The sequence below is a fragment of the Brachycentrus maculatus genome, unplaced genomic scaffold, assembly GCF_059751285.1.
Source record: "Brachycentrus maculatus isolate JH-2025_06_01 unplaced genomic scaffold, ASM5975128v1 h1tg000051l, whole genome shotgun sequence".
Lineage (NCBI taxonomy): Eukaryota > Metazoa > Arthropoda > Insecta > Trichoptera > Brachycentridae > Brachycentrus > Brachycentrus maculatus.
The window spans coordinates 40255-58192 of NW_028280805.1; the positions used below are offsets into that span (position 1 = coordinate 40255).

Genomic DNA, 17938 nt, shown 5'->3' on the forward strand with positions numbered 1-17938 from the left:
ATATATATATATATATATATATATATATATATATATATATATATATATATATATATATATATTATATATATACATATATATATATATATATATATATATATATATATATATATATATATTTAAATATATATATATATATATATATATATATATATATATATATATATATATATATATAAATACATATAACTTTAATCATCAAAATGTGACAAATATGGAAGTTTGGGTAATTACATTACTTACGACCTGTTATTGATTAGTTTTAGTGATGACTTTCAATATTCTGACAATTTTTTTTAATCCTTGTTTTATGGATTTTCAATGTGACTCAGAACCAAATAATGTGTCATTTTTTCATATTTTTTCTAATAAAAAAGGTTTTGATATGCGTTTTGTTTATGTTACGGTTAATGTGGAAATATTATATTATAATCTCACCGACATTAACTTTGATGCGAAAGAGTTGAGTGTTTTTAACCTTCGATATTATCTAGATTAAGTAAACATATAAAGTTTTATAAAATGCTTGAAAGTGTTTTCCGAGTCATGTAATTAGCGATACAAGCAAATTGAAAACAATTACGCATGGTTTAATTCGGTGGTTCTCAAACTCATTTCCTCTATCGCCCACTTTGAAAATCAATTATTTTCATAACTTTATGATATTCATAACTTTAATTCCAAACTACACTATTTTATCCAGTGGGAGTAATTAAAACGCAACTTTATAATATTACGAGAATAATTTGAAGTAAAACAAATATAATCAATTTTAATTTTAAAACTAACCTAATCAGAAGGATGAATCTGACGATTTTGTTTATATCAGATTCGAATTTACTTAAAAACAGCCGTACTATAAAATAGATGAAATTACAATAGGGTATTATCACTCGGGAGGAATATCTAATTTAACATACTCAACCAATAAAGGATTGTGTAAGACTAGTTTTGTGTTTATAACAGCCGATATAATCAATACTATCATTCATCATTTTCTTTTGCAAAATCCGCCTTCGTTAAAACGTTGTTTTCGTTAGTTGGTAACGAATGACGTCACATAAACGAATCCATACTACTACTATTACAGCTCTATAAAGTAGATACATAAAGGGATACACCTCATAACATACCCGATAACGTAAAATTTGATGACGTATAGCGGTATCAGTTTTTCGTTTTATTAAAATAAAGTTTAAGCCAGTGATTCCTAAAGTGGTCTATATCGACCCCCAGGGGTCTACGACGACTTGAAAGGGGTATATGTCAGCAAAAAAAACTTGGGGGTCCATGGAAAAGAAATGGAGGTCAACAACATCAGGTTTATTCCTAAGACTAAAAGCATTTATTTTTTGCTTATTTATTTAATTTAACAGAGAGTAATTTTAATTTTAATTAACCTAATATGTGTGTATTTTTTGAATTTTCATTACACTTTATAAATTATCATACACGTTATAAATTTCAATCTTTTAATGTGCACTACATACATCGACTTTCAAAAATACATTAGAAGATAATGAATTTGCTGAAAAACAATATCAGGTAAGGAGCGATCTACCAAAAATCGAAAAACATGGCAAGGGGTCTACGAGACAAAAAAAGTTGGGAACCTCTGGTTTAAGCCTTCATATCTCCCTTACTTTTTTAATAAGAGTGTTACCAAAAATCTTATAATTTTTCATATTAAATTATTGGCCAATAATAACACGTTCATCATCATGATCCATTCAGCCAAAGCCCCCTAAACCACTTCAACCCCATTTTTTCTGAGCCCTTCACCGCCCTCCTCTAGGCCACCAGCGTCCACAAGGATTCGTTTTCGCCCACTTTGAGAACGACTGGTTTAATTGAACGGTGTTCAAGTAATACTGTTGAATGAACATGAGTGTATGTATAAAGCTGTACGCCTTCACTAATAGTAGATACTCCCGCACATTGCTATTTGCTACTACGTATATCCCGCTATTCCCGACACGCAAGGGCCCTCGTAAAACTAATTGCCACGCCCCATGTCGAGTTTCGTCTCGTAAAAACAATCCTCTGTACTTTACTAGAACCTCTTGTGGAGGTACATATCGAAGCTTTATGTGCTTATGTACAATGTGGGTAGATACGACATGTGTACCTACCTATAAAATCCTCATATGTGCGTACACGTAAAGACATATATCTGAAACTTCACATTATTTTTTTTGAAGTCTTCAAATTGTATTATGTATAATGAAACCCTTATCCACACCCCAATGGTGCATAGGGCACTGCTTCATATAAACGCAGTGTTATGTTGATCGTTTACACATGAAGGAAAGGTGATCAGCCCTCCGCTTCAGGTACAAGTCCAGGGTAATATTAAATAAATATTACAGTGAAAAAATCACTTATATTTATTTGACCCCCCCTGGGAATCGAACCCGGGACCTCCAGAACAGTAGCCGAGCGTGCTGACCATTACACTACGGAGGCGGACAAATTATGTATAAAGGTTTGAAAATGTATGATAGGATGTCTGAATGTATGAGGAATGAAAAGAATGAAGAATTTAAAAATAAATATTTTATTATGCTGTAGAAGATGTAAATTCATATATGATATAAATTAACTTGAAAATTGTTTGTATTTAACGTAATATAAGCCAATTCCAGAAATTTAAAATATAAATATTTATATATAAAGATATACTTCAATTTAATTTCAGCATGTTAGAATAAAACACAAAATTTATGTTTGCATGCAGAATATTCTAGAGACGCTACTAGAAGAAAACTAAAGGTAATATTGCAGTGAAATTAATAATAAGTGCACAGTGCACTTCTGCAGTTCCGTTTTATTGTGGAAATACTTATCATTCGCTTGAATATTAGATACGAACTCGTAGGCGCATATACATTGTATTGCGAGTGTTATTGCAAAAACCTTTTCTACCAGCGAATGTAATTGAGAAATAATGTGAAAATTTAATTCCCCTCTAGATTTAGTTTATACAAACAAGTTTAATGCTTTCATCGAAGCGTGTTTCAATATCTTAAAATAAACCACGGTAACTCATGTTATATACATCATTCGGAAACCAGTCAATTAACAAAATTAGCATAGGATAATCACAAGACATTTGGTAATGTAACATTTAAGTTTTCTAAGCGGAAATATATGTTTACATGTATATATATATATATATATATATATATATATATATATATATATATATATATATATATATATATATATATATATATATATATATATATATATATATATATATATATATATATATATATATATATATATATATATATATATATATATATATATATATATATATATATATATATATATATATATATATATATATATATATATATATATATATATATATATATATATATATATATATATACTGCCCTGTCCATAAGTATTGGGCACCCCCTACATAATTGGTTTGTCTATAAATACTGCAATTCTTGGAATTCTTGAAATCCTTTCGAATTGTATTGTATTTTGATGAATTTTACCTACTACTTACTTAAAATTAGATACCATCGATAAATTTTCATGATATCGTAAAAAATAATGGATATTCTTTGTGATTTGTTTGCACAATATTAAATTTATGATTTCATTTTACAATCACTTCTAAAAATGTCGTGAAAGTAACGATCTTCTTCTTCTTTTAATAGCTTTTCACCCTTCTTGAGTGTTCTAGTTATTGAACTAGCGATCACGTTTATTGTACATACTATACATGCTGTTGTAAAACGATATTGAAATATATTTCAGCCCTCTAATTTCACTTTTATCTTAGGCACTACTTCTCACATTAATATCTACGATAATACCCAAGAGGACATTTTATTTTTAAGACAATAAAACCCAGTTAAATACTCCCAATTTTTTTAAAGAGATTGAAGTATTTTCTGGAGATAAAAAAAAGAACAATACATGATATTATTTATTACGTTAACCTACTTAAAAAGTACTTAATCTGTAAAACTTTTTAATTTAACACAGAAGTTTAGTGTTTTTTTTATTGCTTGAGGGTAGACTATTAAACGAGGCAATTTTGTAATTTTGCAATTATTTTGAGGTGTAAGTTATTTATTTATTTTATTTTGTTTTGAGAAACATGTTACACAAAAGATTTTAAGGAATATAAAGTTTTACCAAGTAAAAATTCAATTTAAAATGCATACTAAAAAGTGACTACGGAATAAAATTATTTAAAAATATTTTTGTAACATATATTTTCCACCTCCGTAGTGTACTGGTCAGTACGTTTAGCTACCGTGTTGTAGGTCCCGGGGTCAATTCTCAGGGGGGTCAAATAAATATGACAGATTTTCACTCTCATATTTATTTAATATCACACTGGACTGGTACAATAAGTACCATTTAACATAATATAATAATGGTACGATAAGTAGGTATTAAAACGTGCTGGAAACCATGCGGTTTTCCGTTTGAATATAAATATAATGCACTAAGAATTAACGGCAGGTGCCACAAATTAAATGTTGAAGACACTTGCTAATTATATAATTATCTCTTTTCGCAGATTTACATCTGGTAGAGTTGTATTGCGAACGGTCAGAGCAAGTGAAGGACAGCCCAATTTCTACCCTTACCAAGCCACCGCACAGGAGGAAGAGGATATATTTAGCCCAAGGGTGCCCAGCAGAACTCCTTCCAAAGATGACTTAACTCAATTCAGGTAGAAATCTACTTCAAATAATATATATAATACACAAATAGATTCAATGAAGTATTGTCTGGTTAGTTAAGTGACTTGAATTATCGTATACTTTACACAAACAGTATACACAGATTTTGTATTTCAGTAAACTTCGACGATACTATTATTTCACGTTAGATAAATTTGAAGCAAACTTTAACCATTCTAGAAGCTATACTCAACGGAGAAAAATAATTGTGAAACGGTAAATGGAACTATCTAGATCTAGATCATGCTGAGTGCTTGTTGATTTTTGTTTGCAGAATAGCGTTATTTTTTACCTTACTTAAGTATATAGTAAAAGGTAAACTTAATTGACAATCAACTTTTTTCAAACTTGAAAGTAGCATACATTTCGTTCATTTGAATAAACAGCGTCACAATATAAATTTAGAACAATTTATAATCTAAGGGTTTTTAAGTAATTTTAATCCGTTTTTGTAGTGAAAAAAATATTTTTCCTTAGAAATACATGTAAATATATGGTTTTAAAAAGAAAAGAGTTATTGAAAAGCAAGGAGTAAAAAAATTTTTTTTTCAATATGTTTTAAAAAAAGTCAAATTCCAAAACACATTCATATGGTATATACAGGGTAATTGGTAACTCGATGTGTTCCCGGCAGGACGAGGTAGAGGTACGCAAATGTAAGAAATTGGAGTTTGACAATATATTATGGCCGAATGTTAATAGTTTTTTAAATATTTGGAATTTAGGGATTTTATGAAAAATACCCATTTTTGGGCGTTAGTGATAGAATAAAAAAAATAGGTAATTGAATGCCATAAAAATAATTTTTCATAATAAAATAAAAATACACAGGCACACTTCGGTAGTGTAAAGGCAAAGGGGTATATCTGTCTCAGACTAAATTTTACAAAGCATTTTTGGAGAGCAAAAAAAAACTCGTGAAATTAAATAACTCATTTGTTTTATGTATTTTATACGTACATATCTTAATAAAACTAAATAAGTATTGCAACTTCAGCAATATCCTTTTGCCAGATTATGGAATACACTATTTTAGACATTTTGTGGAACAAACTTAGAAAATGAAAAATTTGACAGATACACCCCTTAGCCTTTACACTTCCGACTTCTCGATATAATTTTAAAAGTAAAATTTACCGAGGATAGAGGTGTCGGATGTAGAAAATGTACGCTTGATCCCTCTCTCCAGACCTCTTTCCGTTTTCTTGTCACATTCACGGTGAGTGAGTCGCCTCTTTCAGCAACCTGGCGGACGTGGGCCCGTTCGGCGGAAGCTGCCAGATCCACGGCCCACCGCCCGCGTCGGACCCCGAGGACTGCGAGGGGGCGGAGCCCGACTGCGGGGTCCCGGACTGCGCGGGCGATGGGGGCCCCGGGGACTGCAGCCCGGTGCTGCGCCCCCCCGCCTTCCCGCACGACCACTGCCCGCCGGCGGTACACCGGACGTGCTTCTGTATCCGGTTTATAGCGGAGCACACCAAAATGTTGGAGGACTCCACAAAGGTATGTAAAATATCATATCGACGGCCGCTACGTAAAGTACTCTATCTGCAAACCGGTTACTTTACAGGAGAGAGCTTAGAAGATTTTTCAATGTATTTTTATTTATTAATTAACGGTTTCATCTGAAATTCTAAACTAGCATTATACATTTAAAAACACGATAAAATAATGTATTCAATCGTTTTTAAACATTATTATTTGTCAAATTTAAGTAGTAAGCGTTTTAGGAGTTAAATTCATTTCGAAAATTCGATGTAGATAGCGTCTTATACGCCTGAAAACTAGGCGTAATTTATTTTATATATATTTTTTGTTTGTTTATATATGTAGATAACGGTCAGTTGATTACATACACCAAATATCTAAAAATTGTCAAAAATGTAGTTAGAGCACTTTACGTAGGGCACGTCGATATTATTACAATCATTGAATTGAGACAGCCGCCGTGGCGTAGTTGAGTAGACGCTCGACTGCAAAACTGGCGTTGCGTGCTCTATTCCCGCCAAGTGCAAAATAAATTCAAGAAATATTTATTTTTAATTGGTCTGGGTATTTGTAATATATTTTTCACATTTACCTTCCCTATCCTTACTATCCGTTGTCCGCCTCCGTAGTGTAATGATTCCCAAGGGGGGTAAAATAAATATAAGTGATTTTTTCACTGTAATATTTATTCAATATTACCCTGGACTGGTACCTGAAGCGGAGGGCTGATCACCTTTCCTTCATGTGTAAGCGATCAAGATAACACTGCGTTTATATGACGCAGTGCCCTATGCACCATTGGGTGCGGATAAGGGTTACTATCCTACCTGTAGACAAGCCTATAATAGAGGCTCTGCGGGTTATTCTTTCAAAATAAAAATAATTTCTTAAAAATAAAAATAAATTCAATTATTAATTCGGCAGTCACTTTATGGAGATATCTACATAAAAACTGAAGGTCTGTTGACGACAGTCAACTGTTCGACTTCTCCCGAGGAGTTTTACATTGTTTCCTTAAGAAGAAACGCAGGGAAGATTCTGATTGGGCCACACTAGATAATCCCTTATGTTCCCAACACAGATTAAAATAAACGTTTCAAATAATAATAAAAAGTTTTTTTAGCTGGAAGACACAAAACTCCACATTATGATGTTTAAACCTTGTTTATAATAAGCAAGGTAAATAATAAATGCAACTCCTAACAGTAACAAAAAACATGTCCAAAAACTTTTTTTTAAATATTGCTGTTACGAAGTGGAAAATTGTATTATTATTTTTATTATTCCAACCTTTTTGGGAGTGGCTCGTCTATGCCCCTCTTACCGCGCTTTGCCCTTATTTGCTTTATACTAACTATGACTTATTTTACATTACAGGTAAAAGAAGACTGGAAATACGTCGCTATGGTGTTAGATCGCCTTTTCCTGTGGATTTTCACTTTGGCAGTTTTGGCGGGAACCGCTGGTATCATCCTTCAAGCGCCTACATTATACGATGACAGGCTGCCCATAGACAAGAAATTTTCAGAATTTGCAACCACGACCGTAGTGAGGTGCCCGCCTCAATAGCAACCGCTGTACTATCCTACTATATCGACATTTTATCAAATTTTGGGACGTTCATGGTGTAGTCATAATATTTTAATCTGTTTCGAATTAAAAGTAATTTATAGGTTGTTCAAAGTGTTACTAGAGAATTTTTATTATATTTATTTATAAAAATAGACATAATGGCGATACATTTACAATTATATTAAAGCGAATGCTTTTAAATAGAGTAGATTATAATATACAGGGCTATTATAAATAACTAGGTACAATTTTTTGGTAGTAAAAACAAATATAGTTTCCTAAATGGTAATGAAAACCTACACATTGAATTTTATGTTAAATGATATATTGATTAAAATTATTTTTGTTTTGGCATTTTTTTTATTCAATACCAAATTTGGTTAATAAAGTTACAATCAGGTTTTGAGGAAAGAAAATAGAAATTGATCTGAAAAGAACAATATAAAATATATCATCGATGGAAGAAAAATGAATAAATTTGACCTGGGTTAAAAATTTGGTTTTAATTTCTTTATTGAATTCCTATTATATGGTTATAACTATTAAGTATCGATAATTTTAATTAAATTTTGTAAACTTATGATTTTTAAAATTAAATAAAATATTTTCAATATTTTTTATTTTCATATTAATCGAATTTTAAGAAAAATATCAGTGTAAGTAAGTTATAATCTTGTGAAAAAATAAGTTCTCATCCGACAGATGAAATCTGCACACATCAGTAATTAAATATTTATTCATTAATATAATATATACTTTTAAAACATTTATTTGTGAAGATCGACACCTGTTAGCCTTAATTGATACTTACCTATAGCTCATACTCACATAATAGAATCTGTAGTATTAAAAATAATCGAAGCGCACATACGAGTACATAAATGTTCAAAACTGCCAGTTCAATGTTTTTATGTATCATTATTATACCCCATATTTATATTACCGAAAGAAAAAATAAAAATACTTAAAAAAAAGATAACACGTTAAAAAATGTGTATATAGACTAAAATGCATAGGTAATCGCAAATATATTTATATAAATAATTATGTAAAAACACTGTAATGTATGTTTCCAGGTGTAACTCAACAGCATAATTAAATATGTTATAAAATATAAATTTAAATATTGTAGGTGCTATTTATGTAGAGAATTGATAAAATAATTTGTAAGATTAATAGTACATCATTTTGTAGTGTTTAATTTTTAAGTAAGGCATAATTTCTATTTATAAGCTACAAAATACTTCATTTGGACTGATTTTCATTTCTTCTATATGAATTGCTTTTGAAACTAATGCGACGACTGTAACAGTAAAAAAAATGCGTTGCATCTTGATGGAAATAGACAAAACTAATATCATAAGACATTAAAAGTAAAAATTAATTTCAGTCATGCTGACCTTGTCGCTTATTTATTTAACCCACTATAGAACGGTTAAAAATATCATTGAGAAATCTTTTGAGTATGCATTGATTTTTTTTATACAATCAAATTATGTCATACAGAACCTAAATTTCAACGTTGACATTTAACCTACACAACTAGATTGTTATCGTGATATTTGGTTGTAGGTATGATTACAATAGTTATAGCAAAATTCAATAGTTTACGCAAGTAGTGCAATAGAATTTTATCACAAAATAGTCTACATATACAAGTAAAAAATAATGTACCTCAGTACACAAACAAAATAACACATACTCATAATACATATTCGTAAATAACTGTTTTTAATATTTAACAATTATTGCATCAATTGGATATTTTTGAAATGTCACATATTATCTTGTTAATTTTACTTTGCTTTTCTGTCGTTCTGTAAATACAATAAATGCCAAATTTGAAATAAAAAAATGGTTATAATATTTGGAATAAGCATTTTAATTATATTATAAGAAATACTGTATGAAATAAAATATATGGATATCACTTGTGATAGATAATTTAGGCAATATTATTAGAAAAAATCGTTTTATATGATGTATTTCAAAGGCCTTAATTAATTATCCGCACTAGATATATTTTTTGTAGGAAATTATAAATCGCCCGAAAATAAAAAAATAGTTTAATTGAAAATGAAAATTGTTTTTTAAATTTATTATCAATAAATATTTATATTTCAGTATTTATTACTTTAAAACGGATTGGTTGACTATTGGTATTTAAATATGGTAAACGCATATATTTATAATTTCGATAAATAGTTTTTTCATCCATATATGATCTCAGAGTAGATTCAGGTCTATTTGATGATCAATAATATAATAACATATTTTCGAGTGTAGTATCATACCTTTCCCATAAAAATCTAAGTTTTACCATAAAATTTTACGAATTAAACAACTGAAATATTTTTATATTACTCAAACATATATTCATCAAACTTTCCAAAGGCTGCTTTTTAATAATTTTGATTGCATATCCTAATTTTTTTATTGTAATTCTTATATTTAATTATATATATATATATATATATATATATATATATATATATATATATATATATATATATATATATATATATATATATATATATATATATATATATATATATATATATATATATATATATATATATATATATATATATATATATATATATATATATATATATATATATATATATATATATATATATATATATATATATATATATATATATATATATATATATATATATATATATATATATATATATATATATATATATATATATATATATATATATATATATATATATATATATATATATATATATATATATATATATATATATATATATATATATATATATATATATATATATATATATATATATATATATATATATATATGTATATATATATATATATATATATATATATATATATATATATATATACTAGACTTACCATTTTATTTACATTGGTGTAATTTTTTTCAAGTATTTAATTACAACACAAACAATATATTATTATTCCTGCCGTTAACAACAATCAAATATATATATCTAAATCATGGATCATATTACTGTTTGTTAAGTTTAAAAATACATAATTACACTCATTAAAAAATATATGTACTGTTGAGTACCACTTTATTCATGTTTTACCAAAATACACACAAAAACTTTATAATATATGGATTTATATTATTTAATACATTTTTATAGTCAATACAAGCTAAGACATTATGTTTTAAGTCTTTATCAAATTGTATTATATATGATCTACTCGTAGTAAAAACTAGACCAATAAATTTTGCATAAGCAAAATTAAATAAGAATTACCATAGTAGAAAAATAATTTCTTAGAACGCGCCGAGAATACATGTGTAAGTTTTTAATTCGATGTTAATAATTGTTGGAAATTCGGTTAATAAAATTTTAACAATGATATTTTATTTATTTATTTACCTTTTACAAATTTTAGGACCAGCTAAGTTGTGTATAATATTATAGTATACATAAACCGTTTTTATTCGAAATAAACAATGAAATCTTACAAACGGAACGTCGATACAAATATATTTTCAAGAATCTCAACAAACGGAGGGGTGCCGGATTCCAGCATTTTCTTTTTTTGCCAAGCCACATATATAACAAATTGGATTGAAACAGCGTTTTGGATATCACGCCTTAACCAAATCGTTAATAATAAAATAAAGCAAGAAATATATTAACAATAAATTTATGATTATGCACAATATCTTAATGGCCTCATCTTGATATAAAAAATGCAGATGTGTACATAATTGGTCGCTAAAACTGAGAAAGTGGTGAGTAAAATTATTCTTTAAATCAATTAATTTATATTATCGCTTCAAATATTAATTTAATGCACAAGGTGATTCTTAGCATGAATTCGTTAGCTGAATAGTTGTATAACATCATCATTGATCGAATCATTTATTTTTTCCTGTGTATCGCCCGCGCCCATCTCTACAAACCACAAACAAAACTAACATAGAGGAATAAAGAAAACATAACCTCCAAAATACTATTTTCTTGACGTTTGACGTTTGACACCGTTTTCTGGTTCTCTCATAAACAAAACAAAATTTAGGTTCTACTTTGTTTAATACTATTATAAAACATATTATTTGCTATGTTTCAACTTTGCATCATGTTTATAATTTAAGGAATACATCAAATTATTACTTAATTTTAACGAAAACATTTTAATAACAACTCAAGATGAATCCAATGACGTGAGTATAACCTTTTTTAATCAGAAACTGGTGATTATACTGGACTTGATACAATATTAACGATTTCCTATTGTTCAAAATGTTCTATTTTTAGTAACGTGAAAAACATTAAGAAGCTAAGTGAGCAAGATTTGAAGTTAGGGGGAAAATCATCTTGGCATGACCAGTACAAAGATAGCGCTTGGATTTTTATTGGAGGTCTTCCATACGATTTAACTGAGGGCGACATTATTTGTGTATTTTCACAGTGAGTAATAAATTTTACACCATTTTATTAATTTTCGGCCAATTCCGATAATGGACTACACTTATAAATGAGTAGTCAACTTGCAATCCGCATTATGTTAAAAAAAAATACGTTATTCAGCCAATGGCGGTATTCGGTAGAGTATTAAATCTTCTACTGTTTTTTTGAGAATTTTGAAAGTGAACTGTCGATTGGCATAGCGAGTTTTGCAAGAGCATTGATTTTTCCATTCCATTTTATTCCTAACTTAACGAGTTTTGGCAGATTATACTAATATGGACGTCATATTTTTAACTCTCCACCGATTGCGGCCATTAGGTAACCAAATCTAAATTTTAAACATAACATGGACTACTCAAATGATGTTTGTCTCTACACACTACGCCCCTGTAACATTTGACAACTGATATAGTCGCAGAGCGTCAAAAATATCAGGTGCCAAATATTATTTTAACAATTATATGATTCATATAGGCTACATTTTTATTTCACAATTTCTCGTCATTGTTTTTCAGGTTAATTAGATTTTTTTGTTCATTAAAAGCATTGTTAACTTTGTGGTATAGTAATATAACACTCTTCTTATCATTCATTGTTCACTTTGTGTAGTGTACATTTGATGAACGATAAGGAGAGTGTTATATGATATTTTATCAGTTTGTACATCGCTTCCAATACTAAAAAAGATTTTAAAAGAAATTATTCTAACCCTTATCCACACCCAATTAATCCGCACTGTGTCGTGTCGACGCAGTGTTATCTTGATTGTTAAATTGCATTGAAGCAAGGTGATCAGTTCAACATTTCTTGCTGTTTCATTAGTGCTATATTAAATAAATATAAGAGTGAAAATTGCTTATTTTATTTTGACCCTTATGGAAATCAAACCCGGGACCTCAAGCATGGTAGCCAAATGCCCTTACCACTATACTTCGTAGGCAAAGAAATGATTTACTAGGGATATTTCCTAACTATATTGAAAGATTACGTAAAATGATATATAAATTATGTAATCTCTTCATTCACCAGATAAATTTGTACCTATCCCTCTTTAGAAATTAGCAGAGCATAATCTCATGATCCGTAACTCATATATAATAAGACATCATTATGTTTCAATTGGTTTCAGGTATGGAGAAGTAGTGAATATAAATCTGGTCAGAGATAAAGAGTCCGGAAAACAAAAAGGATTTTGTTTTTTATGTTATGAAGATCAGCGGTCCACCATTCTAGCAGTAGACAACCTTAATAGTATAAAGGTAAATATTTTCATATCACCTTTTTTTATATTAAAGTATAACCACCAAATTATCCTTTCTACCGTTAAAAAAAAATATTCAGCAATATCTATTTGACCCAACTATAAAATATAGGCATTTAAATAACATATTTAATAATTAAAAGTTCATCCAATCCTTTGTTAAATACAGAATATGTTTATAATATAAGATAACGCGGAGGTATATCAATACAGTTAACCGGATCCACGCGGCTCGCATAACCGTTTGTGATTTTACAAGACATGCCCCATACGCGGCTGACGCGTTTGTGTTTTCACTTTGCTCCAAGTTTCGAACCTCAGTTCAACTTGGAGGGATTTTTTCATGGTGTGGAACTTTGGATAAAATAATACGTCAATCCTCGGCCTTATGACATCTGTTGAAATATCTGACTAATAATTTGTAATATCACAAGGATAAATAAAACAACAGATCCCTGATTTTTCTTGTGGTCGGTAATTAGTCCGCGCCATAATCATGCCCTATATCTGTCTCACTCTCGACGCTACGCATCGCCAGTGGGTAAGAGTGACACACGATGCGTGCTTTGATTTATTTATGTTACGATCTAATTTGTTTATATTACGATATATTTCAAGAATAATGTGACACACGTGTATTATAGAGTACCAAAAAGGCACAATGAATCCCATTGAACGTTTTTATTTAGGAAAATAAATCGTTTCATAACTAAATACATGATAAAAGTAATAATTTAAAAAACGGCGAAATACAGCCGCGCACGAGCGTCTCTTAGGAACAAAGTTAACGCGTTTAAAAGGTTAAGGCAGTTTCGGATGATTAAATTTGTCGGATTATAGAGTCTTACCACAGACCTCATGAAGTCCGGAATTTTTAGAAAAAGTGTACCTTGTAATCAAATTACATATCAATATGGTAAGAATCTATGCACAACGAAGCATACAATGTGGAATTTATAAATTCAACACGATAGACAGCATTGGATTTATTATAGAATTATTGTCATTAATGCTATAGCACAGGGGTTCCCAAAGTGTGCGCCGCGGCGCCCTGGTGTGCCGTAGAAAGTAAAGAGTGGTGCCGTGAGTTGATCCTCTATCATTATCCGAAACCACAAATATTCTCGGGTACCTATAAAGCAACAATTTCTTTTTTGAGAGCTAGCATCTTTCTACCCAACTACTATTATTCTAAGTACCTATTTCTTTCGACTGTAATATATGTTTATACAAATATAGTTACATTATCTATCCCAAATAGCTTACTAAAGTAGGGCACCGTGACAAAATACTAAACTTGTAAGTGTGCCGCGGGCTGAAAAAGATTGGGAACCCCTGCTATAAAAAAAAATAATAAATTAAAACTTAACATATTGATGTTAATGAATTCGTGGTGGCATGAACCAGTTACAACTTGTTTAAACATGCCGCAGGAAGATTGAGAACATTGAGCTTTGAGCTCCTCTCGCTTGCACAGTGCAAGTATGCAAGAGTGAGATGCGAATATAGTGGCGCGCTTCCCGCACGCGAAAGGATCTTCACTCTTCACGCACTGTTTATACGCAAATTTGTTTCCGATATTCACAAAATACCTCAGATGTACCTGATAAATTCTGGTTATTATTAATTTTATTTTTTAAATCAATGCATAAATATGTTATGGAGGAACACCTAAAATCTTAGCCTTGTATTTATTATATTTATAGAGATATTGATGGTTATTATTAGCAATGTGTACAAGATACACAACACCAGGAAGGGAGGGTTAAGAAAATATTTATTCAATACCCTGTATATGCACATAAATGTTTTATTATAATATTTTTTTAAATTAATTATTTCCCTTTAATTTTTCTGTATTATGGTAATGCTATACTTATGTGTCTTAAAATTTTGCAGATTCTCGGAAGGACTTTACGAGTAGACCACGTGGAAAACTATAAAGTACCAAAGGAAAGCAAGAAAAATCCAATTGACGACGAAACCAGGAAAATAATGGAAGAAGGATGCGCGCCGGGGACCAGTGCTGCTCAGGCGTCTGCTGTAAAACTACCGGTTTTTAAAACTGAAGAATTAATTGTGGGCGGAGTCAGACTTCCTCCGAGATTACCAATCGGTCCAGTTAAGACTGAAAAAGTAGAAGAGAAGGACGCTGAGAAAAACCCCCCAAAGAAGAAAAATAAAAAGGTTTATTTTTTTTCTTAATTTATATATATATTTTTTTACCATTATTTAGGATGTTAAAAAAATAATAACTATTGGTTAAATTATCTTATATTTTCATGGCACAAAAATTATGTATTATACATATACATGTCCGCCTTCTAGTTAAATGGTCAGTCAGTTAGTTTAATGGTCAGCACGCTTGGCTACCGTTCTGGAGGTCCCGGGTTCGATTCCCAGGGGGGGTCAAATAAATAAAAGTGATTTTTTCACTGTAATATTTATTCAATATTACCCTGGACTGGTACCTGAAGCTGAGGGCTGATCACCTTTCCTTCATGTGTAAACGATCAAGATAACACTGTGTTTATATGAAGCAGTGTCCTATGCACCATTGGGGTGCGGATAAGGGTTTTATTATTATTGTACATATACATAATTTCAAAATATCTTTAAGCAATTTTGGGGATACATCTAAAATTTTCACGATATATATAAATTGCATCATCAGTTGACGCGGTATTCATATTTTTTTTATTTTTTTTTTATTTATTTTATCTAATGTTTTGATATTAGCTTTTATTATAATAATTTTATCGCTTGTTTTTTAGGAAAAGGTGAAAAAGAAGAAGATAAAAAAGAATAAGAAATCTAGCAAACAGAAAAGAAGGCATTCTACAAGCAGCAGTAGCGATAGCAGTGAATCTTCGTCTAGTGATAGTGAATCCAGTGAAGATGACGCGAGACGTAAAAGTAAAAAGAAGCGACGTTAAACTGATACATATATAAAATTACCGGGAAGCTTCATAGATCAGTGAATGTAAATCTTTTTTCATTCTTTGTAAATTGACATACTTACTCGCGTCTGTCACATAGTAAAATGAGGCTATCTTTCTTTAAGCGAAAAGTGTAAATGATTAATAATAATAAAACCCTTATCCGCACCCCAATGGTGTATAGGGCACTGCTTTATATAAATGCAGTGTTATCTTGATCGTTTACACATGAAGGAAAGGTGATCAGCCCTCCGCTTTAGGTACCAGTCCAGGGTAATATTGAATAAATATTACTGTGTAAAATCATTTATATTTATTTGAACCCCCCTGGGAATTGAACCTGGGACCTCCAGAACGGTAGCCGAGCGTGCTGACTATTACACTTGGAGTTAGTCTTTTGGCTTGGTGCTGTACAGCTGCCGGCCAAAGCTGCTCCATAAGTTTAAATAGATTCCCCCGGATATTTACATCTAAAGTCCGTATTTTTTTGCATACATAGAAATACTGTGATGAGTGATAAATGAAAATTGTTTAAAGTGAAAAAAGTTCTACAGTTTAGCTGTTATTTGAGAAAAATGCATCAATAATGCGACACAAAAATGCAACTGAAGTTAGCTTGGTCTGTGATGCGGTCCATTTCTCGGAACAAACAATACGTGTTAAATGCATTCCTACGACCTTGTCAATATTGTGTATACAATAAACAATAGCCATTAGCCAACTTCTATTGTGATATTTATTATTAAAGCTTAACGAAAAAATATCCTTGCAGCAAAAAACACAAAATTATAAACTTTATGGAATGCAGGGTCAATTTTAAACACCCAAAACACGCCAGCTCGCATCTACTGCGCTGAGAAAGTTGGGGCTTATGCGCCCGTATACCTCGCCGCCGTCATGGAGTGCCTGGCTGCCATGGTGTTGGAGATGCCCAGCAATTCCACCAGTGACATCAAGAAGACCGGAATCACCCCCCGCCATTTGCAGTTGAATATCCACAATGAAATGAGCTCAACAAGCTGCTCTCCGGCGCTACCATTGCTCGGGGAAGCGTCCTGCCCAAGATCTTGGCCATGATGCAGCCCAAGAAGACCGAGAAGAAGGCACAATAATATGGCGGCTCCACTTTACCCCTTCAGACTCAGCGGATTGACGACGTTTTTCTTTAATATATATTTTTTTATCATTACCATTTCCATATAAAAATCATCCAAAATTATTATTATTATTATTACACTACGGAGGCTGACAAATGATTAGTTTACAATATTACTACACTGAGAAAAGTCTATAACACTGTGCAAGTTCTATAGCTTATGTCAAATTCATAAAAGAATTGAACTATTTGTTAATTAAAAGAACGGAAGATATACAGGTTGAATAAAAGATGGCCATCTAAATAAAATACATCTATTCTTAAAATATACACTTTAGTAAGTCACATGTATTTTTTTTTTTTTCGTTTAAATTTCAAAGTGTTAATGTACATACTTATTAAAATACACTTCTTAATGAAATAATCTT

The 17938-nt window shown here is 30.3% G+C and overlaps 2 protein-coding genes across 3 annotated transcripts in view; both read left to right on the forward strand.

The window, feature by feature from the left end:
- The window catches only part of LOC148312008 (acetylcholine receptor subunit alpha-like), a 34643-nt gene extending 25438 nt beyond the window's left edge, over positions 1-9205 (forward strand). The window contains exons 3-5 of the mRNA XM_088277968.1: positions 4553-4708; positions 5960-6221; positions 7584-9205. Of these exons, the coding sequence (XP_088134094.1) occupies positions 4553-4708; positions 5960-6221; positions 7584-7775 (610 nt within the window). The 3' untranslated portion in view covers positions 7776-9205. The remainder of the gene's footprint in view (positions 1-4552; positions 4709-5959; positions 6222-7583) is intronic.
- Positions 9206-11755: 2550 nt separating this feature from the next.
- Positions 11756-17931, forward strand: LOC148312009 (RNA-binding motif protein, X-linked 2-like). 2 transcript variants are annotated; one of them, XR_015839297.1, is made up of 6 exons: positions 11756-11967; positions 12062-12214; positions 13344-13473; positions 15375-15662; positions 16250-17348; positions 17560-17931. XR_015839297.1 is itself a non-coding variant. In XM_088277958.1 (5 exons), the coding sequence occupies exons 1-5, from the start codon at positions 11954-11956 to the stop codon at positions 16409-16411; spliced, it is 747 nt and encodes a 248-aa protein (XP_088134084.1). In that variant the 5' UTR covers positions 11756-11953; the 3' UTR covers positions 16412-17931. The 2 variants fall into 2 exon arrangements, 1 of the variants encoding a protein (XP_088134084.1); XM_088277958.1 differs by having other exon boundaries at positions 16250-17931.
- Positions 17932-17938: the final 7 nt, after the last annotated feature.